The 19,335-nt window shown below is 41.3% G+C and overlaps 2 protein-coding genes across 4 annotated transcripts in view; both read left to right on the top strand.

Annotated features, from left to right (window-relative positions):
* Positions 1–3,001, top strand: part of shprh (SNF2 histone linker PHD RING helicase) — a 28,881-nt gene extending 25,880 nt beyond the window's left edge. For both annotated transcript variants that reach the window (XM_029729461.1, XM_029729460.1), the window contains exon 30: positions 2,129–3,001. In XM_029729461.1, the coding sequence (XP_029585321.1) occupies positions 2,129–2,228 (100 nt within the window). In that variant the 3' untranslated portion in view covers positions 2,229–3,001. The remainder of the gene's footprint in view (positions 1–2,128) is intronic.
* A 527-nt stretch (positions 3,002–3,528) lies between these two features.
* Positions 3,529–18,375, top strand: si:dkeyp-110a12.4 (alpha-tectorin). 2 transcript variants are annotated; one of them, XM_029729466.1, is made up of 9 exons: positions 3,529–4,315; positions 5,300–5,388; positions 5,576–5,680; positions 12,096–12,256; positions 12,689–12,824; positions 13,738–13,832; positions 15,810–15,978; positions 16,262–16,376; positions 17,968–18,375. In XM_029729466.1, exons 1-9 carry the CDS (start codon positions 4,228–4,230, stop codon positions 18,144–18,146), a joined length of 1,137 nt encoding a protein of 378 aa, XP_029585326.1. In that variant the 5' UTR covers positions 3,529–4,227; the 3' UTR covers positions 18,147–18,375. The 2 variants fall into 2 exon arrangements, with proteins under 2 accessions (XP_029585326.1, XP_029585325.1); XM_029729465.1 differs by having other exon boundaries at positions 5,243–5,388.
* The last annotated feature ends 960 nt before the right edge of the window (positions 18,376–19,335 follow it).

Genomic DNA, 19,335 nt, shown 5'->3' with positions numbered 1-19,335 from the left:
TTTTCTTGGTGACTATGGTCCCAGCTTCCTTGAGATCATTGACAAGATCCTCCCGTGTAGTTCTGGGCTGATTCCTGACCGTTCTCATGATCATTGCAACTCCACGAAGTGAGATCTTGCATGGAGCCCCAGGCCGAGGGAGATTGACAGTTCTTTTGTTTTTCTTCCATTTGTGAATAATCGCACCAACTGTTGTCACCTTCTCACCAAGCTGCTTAGCGATGGTCTTGTAGCCCATTCCAGCCGTGTGTAGGTCTACAATCTTGTTCCTGTCATCCTTGGAGAGCTCTTTGGTCTTGGCCATGGTGGAGAGTTTGTAATCTGATTGATTGATTGCTTCTGTGGACAGGTGTCTTTTATACAGGTAACAAACTGAGATTAGGAGCACTCCCTTTAAGAGTGTGCTCCTAATCTCAGCTCCTTACCTGTATAAAAGACACATACATTTTAGTCATTTGGCAGACGCTCTTATCCAGAGCGACTTACAGTAGTGAATGCATACATTTGATACATTTTTTTCCCGTACTGGGAGCCAGAAATCTTTCTGATTGAGAGGGAATCAAATACTTATTTCCCTCATTAATATGCAAATCAATTTATAACATTTTTGACATGCATTTTTCTGGATTGTTTTGTTGTTATTCTGTCTCTCACTGTTGAAATAAACCTACCATTAAAATTATAGACTGATCATTTCTTTGTAAGTGGGCAAACGTACAAAATCAGCAGGGGATCAAAAACTTTTTTCCCTCACTGTATATATCTGAAGATTAAATTGTATCGTTAAATGATAATATAACTAGGTAACTATAGCTTCTGTAAGAATTAGACTACCGTTCAAAAGTTTGGAGACACTTAGAAATGTCCTTGTTTTTGAAAGAAAAGCAGTTTTTTGTCCATTAAAATAACATCAAATTGATCAGAAATACAGTGTAGACATTGTTAATGTTGTAAATGACTATTTTAGCTGGAAACGGCAGATTTTTTATGGAATATCTACTTAGGCGTACAGAGGTCCATTATCAGCAAACATCACTCCTGTGTTCCAATGGCACGTTGTGTTAGCTAATCCAAGTTGATAATTTTAAAAGGCTAATTGATCATTAGAAAACCCTTTTGCAATTATGTTAGCACAGCTGAAAACTGTTGTACTGATTAAAGAAGCAATAAAACTGGCCTTCTTTAGACTAGTTGAGTATTTGGAGCATCAGCATTTGTGGGTTCGATTACAGGCTCAAAATGGCCAGAAACAAAATTCTGTCTTCTGAAACTCTATTCCTGTTCTGAGAAATGAAGGCTGTTGCATGCGAGAAATTGCCAAGAAACTGAAGATCTCGTACAACACTGTGTACTACTCCCATCACAGAACAGCGCAAACTGGTTCTAACCAGAATAGAAAGAGGAGTGGGAGGCCTTGGTGCAGAACTGAGCAAGAGGACATGTACATTAGTGTGTCTAGTTTGAGAAACAGACGCCTCACAAGTCCTCAACTGGCAGCTTCATTAAATGGTACCCGCAAAACACAGGTCTCAACGTCAGCAGTGAAGAGGCGGCTCTGGGATGCTGGCGTTCTAGGCAGAGTTACTCTGTCCAGTGTCTGTGTTCTTTTGCCCATTTTAATCTTTTATTTTTATTGGCCAGTCTGAGATATGGCTTTTTCTTTGCAACTCTGCCTAGGCGGCCAGCATCCCGGAGTCGCCTCTTCACTGTTGACGTTGAGACAGTTTTCAGCATAATTGCAAAAGGGTTTTCTAATGATCAATTAGCCTTTTAAAATTATGAACTTGGATTAGCTAACACAACGTGCCATTGGAACACAAGAGTGATGGTTGCTGATAATGGGCCTCTGTACGCCTTTGTAGATACTCCATAAAAAATCTGCCATTTCCAGCTAGAATAGTCATTTACAACATTAACGATGTCTACACTGTATCTCTGATCAATTTGATGTTATTTTAATCAACACAAAATGTGCTTTAATTTCAAAAACAAGGACATTTCTAAGTGACCCCAAACTTTTGAACGGTCGTGTAGCTAGTTTTGAAACACTGTTGTCCAGACACCACAGTCACAGTGCGATGCGACTCCGTTAGTTCTGAACATTGTAAATGTTGTCATACCACCGCAGCAGCCACAGTGCGACTGCCATGAAGCACTCGGAGGCTGCAGTCCTGATGGTGGCTGATCTGGCTGATCTCTTCACCGAGGACAGCGAGGCCCTGGAGTAAACCATGCCACTGCCGCACCTGGCCCTGGAGTGAAGCTGAACCTGTCCACCAAGCCACTACATTACTAATCCTAACCCCATCAGGGGCTAGAGACACAGACGAGGCCGTCGTACAGATAAGCAGGCTCAAAGCTAAGCAGGCTCAAAGATAAGCGCACACTGCATCCAGCACACAGTGTTAATAGTAGACGAACAGTGATATTACACGCAAGACCCAATGGAATCGTTGTTTAGCATATTCCACTTTTTACGTAGCTGTTCCAATGGCATCACATAGTTATATGGATTAAAAAGAAACATAGAAAAGGGAAGCCAGTAAGTGAAGTACCAAATATCACTTTGTGTCTTTTTAAACTATGTGAAGTGGCAGTTTAATGGTCTTGTTAGATCTCTCTGTCTGGTACAGTATATTTAGTTCACTTGTTGCCACAGATTGGAAAACTGTGAGGTTTTTAATGGATGTGTATATATATGTCTCCCTTCAACACACTCAGATTCCACATAATTCTGATGAGTAGCTGCTTTTATGATTCCCTTTGATTAGATTTCACTGAAATATTGTGTTGTTTTACCTCTGTATTCCCCACTACCCACAATGCATCTAACAGGTCATATATTATGTTAATAGACATCAAACATGCTCCTTCTCCAAATGTTGATATTCTGATGAGGGAAAAACATTCCAGATGATGTAATCACTTTGGTGATTGGTTGAGGTATTCCATCCCTTTTTAGAGAATAAAAGGCTGACATAGGACAGTTGTTTTGAATCTGTTTTGAATCTGCTTCTTTTGTATTATAAGTCATGTCAAACTCAGCCAAGTTGTTAATGTCCATGTTGTAAAAGTTTGCAGGGAGGAAGGAAGGTTTTACAACATGAGTGGATTTTGTATGTTTTGCGGGAATCTCTTCCGTTGAGAGGATCAATTGAAGCTGGTTGTCTGGTGGGATAATGACAGACAATCACAGTCTAACTGTTCAGCTAGTCTTATTTGCAAGACAAAAAAAGCAAATGATTCCATGTCCGTAAAACTTTGCCTGTAAAGTGAACTTGTAAAAATTCCAAATAATTTTCATCAAATGTTCCTCATGTTCTAGATTTCTAGCTTCTTCCTTTGTGGTGCTCCTTGTCTGTTACAGACTCACTCACTCACTCACTCACTTACTCACTCACACACACACACACACACACACACACAGAAGTAGACCATTGTCAGTGAACTGCCCTTGACTCATCAGCAGACCTTCTTTTCCTCTCACGGGGTGCACCCCAAATGGCACCCTATTCCCTATGGGTCCTGGTCAAAAGTAGTGCACTATAGGGAATAGGGTGCCATTTGGGACAAAGCCATTGAATGGGGTCCACGCAGCAGTAAAGATTTCCCCATGGCCTTTAAAAAAACGCATGGACAAAAGACGGCAGATAAAAAAGCACTACCACCCCTGTCATATTGTCTCTGTTGACATGTTAATGAGTTTGCTTGTTGATGTGCTTGTTGATGTGCGTAGTAAGACGACGTAGTTGCGTAGTGCAATGTTTACAAAGAGGGCATCGCCGGCTACGGCCCAGTTGTATGGCGGCGTCCCCAAGGCTCCCGTTTCCCTACATAGTGCACTACTTTTGACCAGAGCCCATAGTAGTGCACTATATAGGGAATAGGGTGCCATTTGGGATGCAAATCTATGTGTGTTACCTTGGACTCCCCTCGGCTCCCCCTATTCATGTGTGGAATCTCATTGTTGGTGGGGACATCATTCAGGCTAGTGTTTTAAGGTCTGGAGAAAGGGAGGGAGGGAGGCTGGTTCTCGGTCCTAGTTCATTAGAGCTGTGTTTGGAGGACTGCACTGAGAGTGGGCACTACGTCTGAACCTGACAGCTACACTTTGGTGAATAGGTTAGAAGATTCACAGATCTGTGGGAAAGGGCCAAGAAGACAGGAGTCTGAGGTTTGGAGTATCTGACCGTAGAGAAGCCAGAGAGAGCAAGAGCCCCTTTGAAGATGACACCTGCCAGTTTGGTGTTAGCCTGGCTCCTGCTCGCTGTGAGGACAGTCACCTCTGCTGTGTATCTGGAGCCTGAGGAGGAGGGTGAGTTCAGTTCAACTACTTCATGAGCAGGGTTGCAAAAATCCCCCAAATCCACGGGGTTCTTCTTCTCGGAAACCCCAGTTGCAGGATTTCAAGGAATCAGCAGGGAATAAGCTGATAGTAACCTCCAAGCTGGAATTTCTTCAACCAGGATTTTTGAAAAACCAGGGAATTTTGGGAAACGTTTTAGGAGTTTTGCAACCCTATTCGTAGGCAAATCTCAAGTTTACACCTAGAATCCTTAATTGAAACAATAACAAAGAGTCACCCCGCCTCTGTTTTGGTTAAAAGCTGAGGGATGGGCCTGGAGAAATGTACCCACTCTCAAATTCATAGACGGAGATATGGATGCAAGAACTGATCATTCATGCTATCAAAATGATAGTTTTAAACACGTTTTGAGGCGACACAGTGTTTATTTACATTTACATTGTTTACAAACATTTGGCGTTATATGTTGGGTTCTGATGTGGCATGACAATCGAACTCAGCTCATGAGGCATTTATGAGTTATATTCTTCAAGAATCAATGGGTATATATCATTAATTTATAAGTCCATAACTTGATGTAATGTGTTTTTTTTTTGGGGGGGGGGGGTATCCGTTTCTTGATGTGGTCTTAATGTTGATTGGTCTTGTTAAACAATAAGCACCTGTTGAAATCTAGAGACCACATATATTAGAGGAGGAGCCCAGAATCATGTTTTGACTGGGGACACTTTTAGGAGTCTGGGATGGAACATATAGGAGAATGGAATCTATAGTTGTAATTTTTCTGTGATCATATTGATGTCACAACTGCCCTTCATAGTAACTGGGATAAATATTGTTTTGTATATAACTCTTGAACTGTATACTTGCAAAAATGGAATAATGCATTACATTTAAAATTGGTAACATATTTCATATGATCTGATATCATGTCAGGGTCAGGGGGACAGGATTTTTTAAGCGTTGTCCCGCTGACCCCTTCCTCCCTTCTAGAGCTCAATGAAACTGTCCTCTGCACCAATGACCAGATGGAGGTGGTCATTCCCAGTGCCTTCTTCCTCAATAAATTGCCACCCATTTATGTAAGTTCAGTGTCAACCAGAATGAATATTTCTTTATATTACAGCTTACCTACCATTAACTCCCCGTGAAGTTTGATATAATAAATCACTGCCTGTGTGCTGTTGTGTTCTCTAGTCATTTCAAGAACCAGATCAACCGGTGGGTCTACCATAGCTCTCTAGTGAAGTCCCTTCCTCTCTTTCTTAGGTCTGGGATTTGCACCTAAATGACCCAGAGTGCCGTGGTGTTGAGATTGAAGATGACTATGTCTTCAGCATCAAGACTAATCTCTCTGACTGTGGGACAATCATGGTAAGACTTTGAGCTTCCCCCCCCCTAGAAATGCCCTGTCATATTAGGGGAATTTCATTGCCATTCTCTGATGATTGCTTTGGGAGATTAAGATTTACTTGTCTACGCCAACTATGAAGGATTTAAATCCGTAAAGTAAACAAAGTAGTAACCTTTGTCGTTCAGAGCAACCCTGACAAAGAAGAAAAACATATAAGCAGGAGTAACATGGAGACAAACTACAGTTTGGATCTTTTTTACCAGCCACATAAAATCCCCATCACAGTAAATTATCAAATTTTACGATGCACCTCTGTTGTATTGAGCTCTGGCCTGACGTCTGGTGTAGTATTGTAGAACTTCTCTGCACTGGTTTGTGCCAGAAAAAGGACTTAAAGGGATACATCAGGATTTTGGCAATGAGGCCTTTTATCTACTTCCCCAGAGTCCGATGAACTAGCGGAGACCATTTTTATGTCTCTGTGTCCAGTTTGTAGGAGTTAGAGGTTGCTTCGGATGCCAATGCTAGCTAGCGTTTGTGCAATGACTGAAAGTCTATGGGTATCTGCTAGCATGCTAGTATATACCTATAGACTTCCAGTCATTGCGCTAAAATCCCGAAGTATCCCTTTAATTGGGTGAGCTAAATGGGAGTTTGGATACACGCAATGCTCAAAATAACTAGCATGAATAACACCTCTTTTCCTTTATAAGTTACATACACGGACCTCCGCTATCAGTTTCCTGCAATGAAATGATCCCATAATCTGTAAAAAGCGTGAGGGAGAGACCCAGACAGAGAGAAAGAGAGAGGGGAGGGATAAGTAGCCTATATTTCAAAGAAAATGGGAGTGTTGTTCCTTTGCCCTTCTAAGAGCCACTGGGCTTTATTCAAAGCAGCGAGGAGTGGGTGGGAGCTCTACATTTTCAGGATTGACATGGAAATGAGCGTGTTTTCAGACCTGCTGAATAGCCGGGCTATAATTCATTGGCCCACTTTGTAGTTGTCTCTTTTATACTACCTCCCGGCCGCGTCTCATACAGTGGTGGCAGGAGCACAGCTCCGAGGACAATTTAAACTTTGGCGTGGTATAAATCTGTACTCAAGACCATGAGTGTCATTGAAACACTTGCTTAGAATGCACAGAGGCATTTCTTGTAAAGCAAGCAAAAGGTTAACACAGCTTTGTGTGTGTGTGTGTGTGGGGGGGGTCTCTCCCCCTTTCTCTTTCTCTACCCTCTGAGGTTTTACAAGGCTTTTGCTTCACCATACCAGCCCTAGTGAAAGTAGTAAGTCCGCTTTGCTTCTGGGATTAGACACTGTTGGGAAAAGAAGGGAATGCCATAGTTAGAAAACACTCCTCCTTTCACCTTGAGAGGTAGAAGTAGACCCTCTTAAACCTCTTGAACCCCACAGACAGGACCGGAGAGAATAGCAAGTGGGCGTGTAATGACTCTCCAAAATAAATTGGACTTGAAGATTTTGTCATCCATTGCCATAATCATTGTGGTCTCGCTGTCAAATTGTATGAGTTTGTTAATTAACCATTCATAAGAACCCAAAGTCAGTGAACAGAGCATTATTCCTACAGAATAATGAAGACGTTAGTGGACTATATAGGGAATAGGCTGCTATTTAAGACGCAGCCTCTGTGGCTCAGACAGTAGGCCCTGTGTATTTACCCTGGGGTAATAAAACTGTACTGGACAGTAGGGGCAAGGGGCAATTCATCCTTCTCAATGGCCATGGGACCATTCCTCCAGTTGCTCTCAACAGGGATCCAGACACAACCCGGTCACAACCTTTTCATCCAACCATGTTTATGGTTTCTGCCTACGTCAATAGTCTGCTACTAAACATTTGAATTGTATTACTCACACATTCTATAGTGACAGAAAATTGCAGTGCTGCTGCCTACTGTACGTAGGCGCTCTGGTTGGGGAAAGAGTCATCTTGGAACCCAGAACCAAATCTTGCATGGGCTGGCCAGCTACTCAATTTGATATTTATGTTAACAGTATGATCCCGGAAATTAAGGAAAGAGTTTGCTGAAGAGGGGGAACTTTTGGTGAATGTAGCAGGGTTTGTGATGTGTAGCGTGTGCTAGCTCACCCTTTCATGGTTATCAATCTGCAGTTACAGTGCATTTGGAAATTATTCAGACTCCTTTACTTTTTCCACGTTGTTACGTTACAGCCTTATTCTAAAATGTATAAAAAATTTAAAACATCTCATCATTCTACACACAATACCCCATAAAGACAAAGGAAAAACAGGTTTTTAGAAATTTGCAAATTTATTACAAATAAAAAACTGAAATATCACATTTACAGTGGCTTGCGAAAGTATTCACCCCCCTTGGCATTTTTCCTATTTTGTTGCCTTACAACCTGGAATTAAAATAGATTTTTGGGGTGTTTGTATCATTTGATTTACACCACATGCCTACCACTTTGAAGATTCAAAATATTTTTTATTGTGAAACAAACAAGAAATAAGACAAGAAAAAACAGAACTTGAGCGTGCATAATTATTCACCACCCAAAAGTCAATACTTTGTAGAGCCACCTTTTGCAGCAATTACAGCTGCAAGTCTCTTGGGGTATGTCTCTATAAGCTTTGCACATCTAGCCACTGGGATTTTTGCCCATTCTTCAAGGCAAAACTGCTCCAGCTCCTTCAAGTTGGATGGGTTCCGCTGGTGTACAGCAATCTTTAAGTCATACCACAGATTCTCAATTGGATTGAGGTCTGGGCTTTGACTAGGCCATTCCAAGACATTTAAATGTTTCCCCTTAAACCACTCAAGTGTTGCTTTAGCAGTATGCTTAGGGTCATTGTCCTGCTGGAAGGTGAACCTCTGTCCCGGTCTCAAATCTCTGGAAGACTGAAACAGGTTTCCCTCAAGAATGTCCCTGTATTTAGCGCCATCAATCATTCCTTCTATTCTGACCAGTTTCCCAGTCCCTGCCGATGGAAAAACATACCCACAGCATGATGCTGCCACCACCATGCTTCACTGTGGGGATGGTGTTCTCGGGGTGATGAGAGGCGTTGGGTTTGCGCCAGACATAGCGTTTTCCATGATGGCCAAAAAGCTCAAGTCTAGTCTCATCTGACCAGAGTACCTTCTTCCATATGTTTGGGGAGTCTCCCACATGCCTTTTGGCGAACACCAAAGGTTTTTGCTTATTTTTTTCTTTAAGCAATGGCTTTTTTTCTGGCCACTCTTCCGTAAAGCCCAGTTCGGTGGTGTGTACGGCTTAAAGTGGTCCGATGGACAGATACTTCAATCTCCGCTGTGGAGCTTTGCAGCTCATTCAGTGTTATCTTTTGTCTCTTTGTTGCCTCTCTGATTAATGCCCTCCTTGACTGGTCCGTGAGTTTTGGTGGGTGGCCCTCTCTTGGCAGGTTTGTTGTGGTGCCATATTCTTTCCATTTTTTAATAACTGATTTAATTGTGCTCCGTGGGATGTTCAAAGTTTCTGATGTTTTTATAACCCAACCCTGATCTGTACTTCTCCACAACTTTGCCCCTGACCTGTTTGGAGAGCTCCTTGGTCTTCATGGTGCCGCTTGCTTGGTGGTGCCCCTTGCTTAGTGGTGTTGCAGAATTTAGGGCCTTTCAGAACAGGTGTATATACAGTTGAAGTCGGAAGTTTACATACACTTAGTTTGGAGTCATTAAAACTCGTTTTTCAACCACTCCACAAATTTCTTGTATTCAAACTATAGTTTTGGCAAGTCGGTTAGGACATCTACTTTGTGCATGACACAAGTAATTTTTCCAACAATTGTTTACAGACAGATTATTTCACTTGTAATTCACTGTATCACAATTACAGTGGGTCAGAAGTGTACATACACTAAGTTGACTGTGCCTTTAAACAGCTTGGAAAATTCCCTAAAATGATGTCATGACTTTAGAAGCTTCTGATAGGCTAATTGACATCATTTGAGTCAATTGGAGGTGTACCTGTGGATGTATTTCAAGGCCTACCTTCAAACTCAGTGCCTCTTTGCTTGACATCATGGGAAAATCAAAATAAATTAGCCAAGACCTCAGAAAAATAATTGTAGACCTCCACAAGTCTGGTTCATCCTTGGGTGCAATTTCTGAATGCTTGAAGGTACCACGTTCATCTGTACATACAATAGTACGCAAGTATAAACACCATGGGACCACGCAGCCATCATACCGCTCAGGAAGGAGACACATTCTGTCTCTTAGAGATGAATGTACATTGGTGCGAAAAGTGCAAATCAATCCCAGAACAACAGCAAAGGACCTTGTGAAGATGCTGGAGGAAACGGGTACAAAAGTATCTAAATCCAGAGTAAAACGAGTCCTATATCGACATAACCTGAAAGGCCGCTCAACAAGGAAGAAGCCACTGCTCCAAAACTGCCATAAAAAAGCCAGACTACGGTTTGCAACTGCACATGGGGACAAAGATCGTACTTTTTTGAGAAATGTCCTCTGGTCTGATGAAACAAAAATAGAACTGTTTGGCCATAATGACCATCGTTATGTTTGGAGGAAAAAGGGGGAAGCTTGCAAGCTGAAGAACACCATCCCAACCATGCACTTCACAAAATAGATGGCATCATGAGGATGGAAAATTATGTGGATATATTGAAGCGACGTCGAAAAGACATCAGTCAGGAAGTTAAAGCTTGGTCTCACATGGGTCTTCTAAATGGACAATGGCCCCAAGCATACTTCCAAAGTTGTGGCAAAATGGCTTAAGGATAACAAAGTCAAGGTATTGGAGTGGCCATCACAAAGCCCTGACCTCAATCCTATAGAAACTTTGTGGACAGAACTGAAAAAGCGTGTGCGAGCAAGGAGGCCTACAAACCTGACTCAGTTACACCAGCTCTGTCAGGAGGAATGGGCCAAAATTCACCCAACTTATTGTGGGAAGCTTGTGGAAGGCTACCCGAAACGTTTGACCCAAGTTAAACAATTTAAAGGCAATGCTACCAAATACTAATTGAGTGTATGTAAACTTCTGACCCTCTGGGAATGTGATGAAAGGAATAAAAGCTGAAATAAATCATTCTCTCAACTATTATTCTGACATTTCACATTCTTGAAATAAAGTGGTGAGCCTAACTGAAGTAAGACAGGGAATTTGTACTAGGATTAATTGTCAGGAATTTAAAGTTTAAATGTATTTGGCTAAGATGTATGTAAACTTCTGACTTCAACTGTATACTGTGATCATGTGACACTTAGATTGCACACAGGTGGACTTTATTCAACGAATTATGTGACTTCTGAAGGTAATTGGTTGCACCAGATCTTATTTAGGGTCTTCATAGTAATGGGGATGAATACATATTTACGCACCACTTTTCCTTTTTTTTCCTTTTTAAATTTTTTTACAATTTTTTTTAAAATTTCACATTACCAATTTGGACTATTTTGTGTATGTCCATTACATGAAATCCAAAAATCCAAAAAAACAGGTTGTAATTCAACAAAATAGGAAAAATGCCAAGGGGATGAATACTGTTGCAAGGCACTTTACATAAATATTCAGACCCTTTACTCAGTACCTTTGGCAGTGATTACAGCCTTGAGTCTTCTTGGGTATGATGCTACAAGCTTGGCACACCTGTATTTGGGGAGTTTCTCCCATTCTTCTCTACAGATACTCTCAAGCTCTGTCAGGTTGGATGGGGAGTGTCGCTGCGCTGCTATTTTCAGGTCTCTCCAGAGATGTTCGATCAGGTTCAAGCCCGGACTCTGGCTGGGCCACTCAAGGACATTCAGAGACTTGTCCCGAAGCCACTCCTGCTTTGTCTTGGCTGTGTGCTTACGGTTGTTGTCCTGTTGGAAGGTGAATCTTCACCCCAATCTGAGATTCAGAGCGCTCTAGAGCAGGTTTTCATCAAGGAGCTCTCTGTACTTTGCTCCATTCATCTTTCCCTTGATTCTGATTAGTCCCCCAGTCCCTGATGCTGAAAAATATCACCACAGCATGATGCTGCCACCACCATGCTTTCCCGTAGGAATGGTGCCAGGTTTCCTCCAGACGTGATGCTGTCAACTGTGGAACCTTATATAGACAGGTGTATGCCTTTCCAAATCATGTCCAATCAATTGAATTTACCACAGGTGGACTCCAATCAAGTTGTAGAAACATCTCAAGGATGATCAATGGAAACAGGATGCAGCTGAGCTCAGTTTATTTTTAATATGTGCAAAAAATTATAAAAACCTGTTTTCACTTTGTCATTATGGGATATTGTGTGTGGTTTGATGAGGAAAAACATTTGATCCATTTTAGAACAAGGCTGTAACGTAATGTGAAAAAATTCAAGGGGTCTGAATACTTTCCGAATGCACTTTATTTCCAAAGTGACTCATTGACTTTCTTCCAAAGTTGCACCATCCACAATAACGATTCATACTTCTCTTTCTAGGCATCGGATGATACACATATTATGTTCATTAACACCATACGCAACAACGATTCGGATGTCATCACAAGGAACTACATAAACATCACGTTTGTCTGCCGCTACCCAATAAACTACATGGTCCGGCAACCTAATGGGGAAAACATGATCAGGGTGGATGTCAAGTAAGATATCTAGTTATGGCCTTTAAAAAGGGTTATGGATTTTCATTACGAGTTCATTAATACATTGTTTAAACTTTCATTAACATTAATCACAGAGTCTTAATTAGCCAAAGAAGCTGATCTACAAGCATTTCGCTACACCCGCAATTACATCTGCTAAATATGTTTATTTGACCATTAAAATTTGATTTGATGTAAAAGAGGTCACTTTATGTTCTATGTAGTGCTTGCTGTTTGTAGAATACATCAATCACTTCTAATAGAATTGTGTACTTGTAACTCAAGCAAATTGGACCTGTAACTGTAACTCAAGCAAATTGGACCTGTAACTGTAACCCAAGCAAATTGGACCTGTAACTGTAACCCAAGCAAATTGGACCTGTAACTGTAACCCAAGCACTGCATCTGTACAATCTCTACTATTCTCTCCAGGATGATCACTCTGAACACAGAAGATGGGAACTTCTCTGTGTCCATGTTGCTGTATAAAGACAAGGACTTTGAGGACAAGTGGACCACTGTGCCCTCACTGACACTGGACGACAACATCTACGTTAAAGTTTTCATGGTAAAGTTCATCATTCGATTTCATTCTGCTTGATATCTATATATTTTTTTTCCAACCTAGACTCAGGGGTAGACGTGACATATTAAATGTAAATCCAGGATACCAGATTAGTATGACATGTTGCGTTTTGCATGGTATGTATTAATTTGTGTATGTCTGTCATCCATTTCTTATGATATGTTACAAATTACAATTCGTACAATGTTACGAATTTGCAAAACGTATGATGTTACGAATTACAATATGTCGTCGCTAACGTTAGCAAGGTGGTAACCTTCTGTCTTATGTAACCATACCAAACGTAACATATCATACTCATTTGAGTGTCCCGGATTTACATTTACTATGTTACGTCTGGTCTGAGACCAGGCTGATTTGTTTTCTTATTGTCATTGCAAACACACCTTGACACCATCATAGTCTTCTAGGAATGGTGTTGTTGAAATATGAAATTAGAGCTGATCATGACCAGCAGATATTTAGTTAGGCTAGTTAACTGAAGTACCAACCAATGTGGTGTAACTTACTGTGCAGCTTTTGAATGTTAGAATAGGCCCAATTAACTGTAAGCTTACCGTGGTTGAGACGTTTCTCCCTCTTGCTAGATAAAGATGAGCACCTTTAGTGAGTGTTGAACTGAATACCAGTCTTTGGCCCTGGCAATAGACATACGGTACATGTCAAGTATATTGGCCCTGATCCAATGTGATTGTCTGTTGCTCCATCTTTGGCTTCCAAGAAACCCTAGTTCCCACTGTTGTTTACTCTCTCTTTATCTGTACATCTGTTGACCTGCTGACTTGGTCAAAATATTTACTGAGTGCAGTGTAGGCCTCTCTCTATCTGTGTGTAGGGGGGTGTCAATTAGTCACTGACTGCAGTCCCGGTTTGTCTCTCTCTCTCTCTCTCTTAGATACCGGCTCATCTTTTGCTGCGTGTGGAGAGATGCTGGGCTACCCCAACCAACGACCCGTACAGCAACATCCAGTACACCTTCATTAAGGACAGGTATTTTAAAAGAAAAGTTTAACATTATATCACTGTGTATTATAAGCCCTGTCACCACATATTGCTCTTCATTCTGTTTATTAGAATTCAAAAATGTGTTATGGAGGCATATCTAAATGTACACTGCATTCGGAAAGTATTCAGACCCATTGACTTTTCCCACATTTTGTTACGTTACAGCCATATTCTAAAATTGATTAAATTAAATGTTTTCCTCATCAATCTACACAGAATACCCCATAATGACAAAGCAAAAACAGTTTTTTAGAAAAAACAGATACCTTACTTACATAAGTATTCAGACCCTTTGCTATGTGACTTGAAATAGAGCTCAGGTGCATCCTGTCTCCATTGATCATCCTTGAGATGTGATCAAACTTGATTTGAGTCCACCTGTGGTAAATTCAATTGATTGGACATGATTTGAAAAGGCACACGCCTGTCTGTATAAGGTCCCACAGTTGACAGTGCATGTCAGATCAAAAACCAAGCCATGAGATTGAATGAATTATCCGTAGAGCTCCGAGACAAGATTGTGTCGGGGCACAGATCTGGGGAAGGGCACCAAAACATTTCTGCAGTATTGAAGGTCCCCAAGAACACAGTGGCCTCCATCCTTCTTAAATGGAAGAAGTTTGGAGCCTGGCCAAACTGTTTGGCTTGAAAGCCAAGCATCACATCTGGTGGAAACCTGCACCATCCCTAAGTTGAAGCACGGTGGTGGCAGCATCATGCTGTGGGGATGTTTTTCAGCGTCAGGGACTGGGAGACTAGTCAGGGTCGAGGAATAGATGAACGGAGCAAAGTACAGAGAGCTCCTTGATGAAAATCTGCTCCAGAGCGCTCAGGACCTCAGACTGGGGTGAAGGTTCACCTTCCAACAGGACAACGATCCTAAGTACACAGCCAATACAACGTAGGAGTGGCTTCGGGACAGGTCTCTGAATGTCCTTGAGTGGCCCAGTCAGAGCCCGGACTTGAACCCGATCGAACATCTCTGGAGAGACCTGAAAATAGCTGTGCAGCGACACTCCCCATCCAACCTGGCAGAGCTTGAGAGGATCTGCAGAGAAGAATGGGAGAAACTCCCCAAATACAGGTGTGCCAAGCTTGTAGCATCATACCCAAGACTCGATGCTGTAATCGCTGCCAAAGGTGCTTCAACAAAGTACTGAGTAAAAGGTCTGAATGCTTATGCAAATGTGATATTTAAAAAAAAAAAATACATATAAATGTGCAAAAAAAATGGGTATTGTGTGTAGTTTGAGGGGGAAAAAAATATTTAATCAATTTTAGAATAAGGCTGTAATGTAACAAAATCTGGAAAAAGTCTAGGGGTCTGAATACTTTCCGAATGGACTGTATATTTTTGTAGTGTTACACTTTCAACCACACTTGACACCAGCACATAATCCTCTGGGAATGGCGTTGTTGAAATATGAAATAAGAGCTGTTGAAATGCTTAGACTTAAGAGTTGAGGGTAACACAACAACTTCAAACCCGTCACGTGATCCAGGACCCAGATCAACAACTGTGCATGTCCTTGACAACCAGGACATATGTTGTACTGTTAGCAACAGCACAGCAATGACTTGCAAAATGACTTCTGTTTACTACATCTGAGAAGAAAACACTTAAGAGGATCTGCCTTGTCTTTCCCAGAATCTTAATACTTTCCCAATATTAAAGATGGATATGTCACAGTCACAAAGTGCTCTGCTCTTTCGTGGCATATGTTTAATGTCAACAAGCGAATGTAGATTATTTGTCGGGGTTTTGTTTCGGATGTTAGTATAGCATACCAGGAATGATTGTAATGGATGTGATTAACCAACACCTTCTAAAATGAATGATATCTTATTCAATGGTTGCACACGCTGCCTCTGATACTGATGCGATCCACTGCCTGCACCCTCTCTCTCTCCTCTCTCTCGGGCTTTCTCTCTTTCTCTCTCTCGTGTGTGTGTGTGCTTCAGCTGCCCCGTGTTGTCAAACGAACAGACGTTGACAGTGCTGAAGAATGGACAGGGGCCAGAGGCAATGTTCAGGATACAAATGTTCAAGTTCGTGGGCAGCTCTTACAAGGATGTGTTTCTCCACTGCAATGTTCAGATCTGTCACAACACACCTGGGGTCTGTCAGCCTGTGAGTGATCCCTTTCTTCATTCTGATGATGCTCACTGGCTTGTTCAAACCCTAGTATATAGCAAGGGCCTACTGTTGTCACAAATAAAGACAATGAAAACCCTTTTTTTTAATCTTTTTATTTTTTACATTCTTATTATTTCAACTGGTATTAATTAAAGAAATGTGATCATTTTGGAAAATTTAAAAGGAAAAGTAAGTAGGATAATAATGCTGTGATAATACTTTAACTAAGCTATACAAATGCTTGTTGTACCTTAAAATTTCTCCCTTCATGTAACAGAACTGTTCTGTTGAGGATAGCTCCAGGCGGATGAGAAGAGATGTTGCCATGTCCCATACAGTATCTTATGGACCAATCAGGCGACGTCTGCCTGAGAGTGACCAACCCAGCCTGAGTAAGTCTCACAATAAAGGCTCTTTATTTATTATCACCAACATACTGTACTGGGTTGTGTTCAGCAGAGATAAAAGTTTTGTATTAGAGTGAAACAGGGAGGTGCTAACCTGAGCTTGTCCAATAAGAACAGAGCCAAATATTGTTGAACATTGTAGATAGAAATGCCATGATAGAGCCAAGATGATTCCTTATTCTACATGGCAGAGACAGACCTGGATTGAAATACATGTGTACAGTTGAAGTCGGAAGTTTACATACACTTAGGTTGGAGTCATTAAAACTCGTTTTTCAACCACTCTACAAAATATCTTGTTAACAAACTATAGTTTTGGCAAGTATAAACACCATGGGACCACGCAGCCGTCATACCACTCAGGAAGGAGACGCGTTCTGTCTCCTAGAGATGAACGTACTTTGGTGCAAAAAGTGCAAATCAATCCCAGAACAACAGCAAAGGACCTTGTGAAGGTGCTGGAAGAAACAAGTACAAAAGTATCTATATCCACAGTAAAACGAGTCCTATATTGACATAACCTGAAAGGCCGCTCAAAAAGGAAGAAGCCACTGCTCCAAAACCGGCATAAAAAAGCCAGACTACGGTTTGCAACTGCACATGGGGACAAAGATCGTACTTCTTGGAGAAATGCCCTCTGGTCTGATGAAACAAAAATATAACTGTTTGGCCATAATGACCATTGTTATGTTTGGAGGAAAAAGGGGGACGCTTGCAAGCTGAAGAACACCATCCCAACCGTGAAGCACGGGGGTGGCAGCATCATGTTGTGGGGGTGCTTTGCTGCAGGAGGAACTGGTGCACTTCACAAAATAGATGGCATCTTGAGGAAGGAAAATTTTGTGGATATATTGAAGCAACATCTCAAGACATCAGTCAGGAAGTTTGGGTCTTCCAAATGGGCAATGACCCCAAGCATACTTCCAAAGTTGTGTCAAAAGGGCTTAAGGACAACAAAGTCAAGGTATTGGAGTGGCCATCACAAAGCCCTGACCTCAATCCTATAGAAACTTTGTGGACAGAACTGAAAAAGCGTGTGCGAGCAAGGAGGCCTACAAACCTGACTCAGTTACACCAGCTCTGTCAAGAGGAATGGGCCAAAATTCACCCAACTTATTGTGGGAAGCTTGTGGAAGGCTACCCGAAACGTTTGACCCAAGTTAAACAATTTCAAGGCAATGCTACCAAATAGTAATTGAGTGTATGTAAACTTCTGACCCACTGGGAATGTGATGAAAGAAATAAAAGCTGAAAGAAATAATTCTCTCTACTATTATTCTGACATTTCACATTCTTAAAATAAAGTGGTGATCCTAACTGACCGAAGACAGGGAATTTTTACTAGGATTAAATGTCAGGAATTGTGAAAAACTGAGTTTAAATGTATTTGGCTAAGGTGTATGTAAACTTCCGACTTCAACTGTATTTCTATCTGAACGTTCCAAAATGTTGAACGCACCCCAGCTTATTTATGTTTTCCATTTCAAAATGTTTTCCTACTTCTGTGTTTTGCTAACGTTGTGCCCTAACTGAACACATCCCTGCATCTCTGACTTGTCGATCTCTTGCCCTGCAGACTCTGGAGGTGTGCTTTCGGTGGAGACGTTTGTCCTGGGAGGACTGCTGGTGGTCCTACTGCTGATCACTGGAGTGTTCGGGAGGCTGTGGCTGAGAACCAGACACTCCTATCCAGCACAGGAGGCTGCTCAGCTCACTCTGTCCAATATACACCACATCTCAGAGGTAGCCTCCTAAGATAGCCGAGCAGACCAGTAGTCCAAGCTATGAGAACAGATGTCAAACGGTGCATTCATACATAAATCTACAAAAGCAGACACACAAATGCAAGCATGCACAGGCATGCATGCAGTGGTGTAGTGGAGGGTGTATGCAAGTATACGCCGAATACACACTTATTTTTCAGTGGGCATTGCGTATACTCACTTCTTAATACCCACAATGTGTATTGAAGTAGTGTAGTGGAGGTATACGCTGTATCAATTAATAAGGCTGATGGGACAGATCAGAATGTTTAGCTTAAAATGTTGATAAACTATTATTTCTTCATATTTTAGGCGCAGCAATGTGCTCAAGTCTGTAGGAAATACACTAATGTTCCAAAATGGAATTTGCGGGAAAACTCTGTTCTAAAATGCACACCGGGTTTCATGGACAGAGATGGAAATATCAGTTAGACATTTTTAAAGAGGCAAGATCTAAAGATGCAACAACTATCATGGGTTGATAATATGACTAGGATAATGCCTTTGGCTGCTAGACAATGAAAGAAAGTTGAAAGAAAACCAATAGAACAGGAGAGTGCATATGAGGAAGTCTTTATAAAATAATTGCCTGCACATTTCTATGATTTAAGGAACAATTAAGGAACAGTAAAAATATAGTGATGCTAATGATGGGCCTAAACGTCTTCTGGTAGATGAAAAGTCTTTCCCAAAAACCTTCCCAATTAAATGTTAACTAGCTACAAAGTAGCCTATGCCTATCTGGCAGAATGATATCATGATTATTTGCATTAATCCAGTGGTCATTTGTTTTGCAACTCCATCTTATGTGCTACAGAAACACTGCTAACAAAGCAACAGTGCTAGGTGCCTGTTCACTTGAATTAAAGGATAACTACACTCAAAAATACAAATGTCTTAGATTTTTCCCAGACCTCAAAAAGGGGTCTTTGGATGTGGTTTAAGCATTGTTATGGACTTAGAACATCCAATTGTGTTTTTCTATTTCGAAAAACCTCAACAACAAAAAAAAAGAAAAAAAAAAGAAGAATCTGACACCTGTGTATTTCTGTCCAAGTTGACAGCCGCATTTATCTGTTTCAATAGTAGGCCTTCTATTAGCTTACTTGCACAGTACAGATTGGGTTGGCCTGATTGTGAAAGACCAATATGGGATTTATCATATTAGTCCATTCAGAGTG

Source organism: Salmo trutta, chromosome 33 (genome assembly GCF_901001165.1).
Source record: "Salmo trutta chromosome 33, fSalTru1.1, whole genome shotgun sequence".
Taxonomy (NCBI): domain Eukaryota; kingdom Metazoa; phylum Chordata; class Actinopteri; order Salmoniformes; family Salmonidae; genus Salmo; species Salmo trutta.
Note: the sequence above shows the minus strand (reverse complement) of the source record. Positions and strands in the feature narration are given on the sequence as shown.

Excerpts from the sequence above, each read along its gene's own strand:
- si:dkeyp-110a12.4 (XM_029729465.1), top strand. The coding sequence starts at position 4,228 with ATGACACCTGCCAGTTTGGTGTTAGCCTGGCTCCTGCTCGCTGTGAGG. Across the intron at positions 5,389-5,575 it reads ATAAATTGCCACCCATTTAT|GTCTGGGATTTGCACCTAAA; the intron begins GTAAGTTCAGTG and ends TCTCTTTCTTAG. Across the intron at positions 13,833-15,809 it reads TACACCTTCATTAAGGACAG|CTGCCCCGTGTTGTCAAACG; the intron begins GTATTTTAAAAG and ends TGTGTGCTTCAG.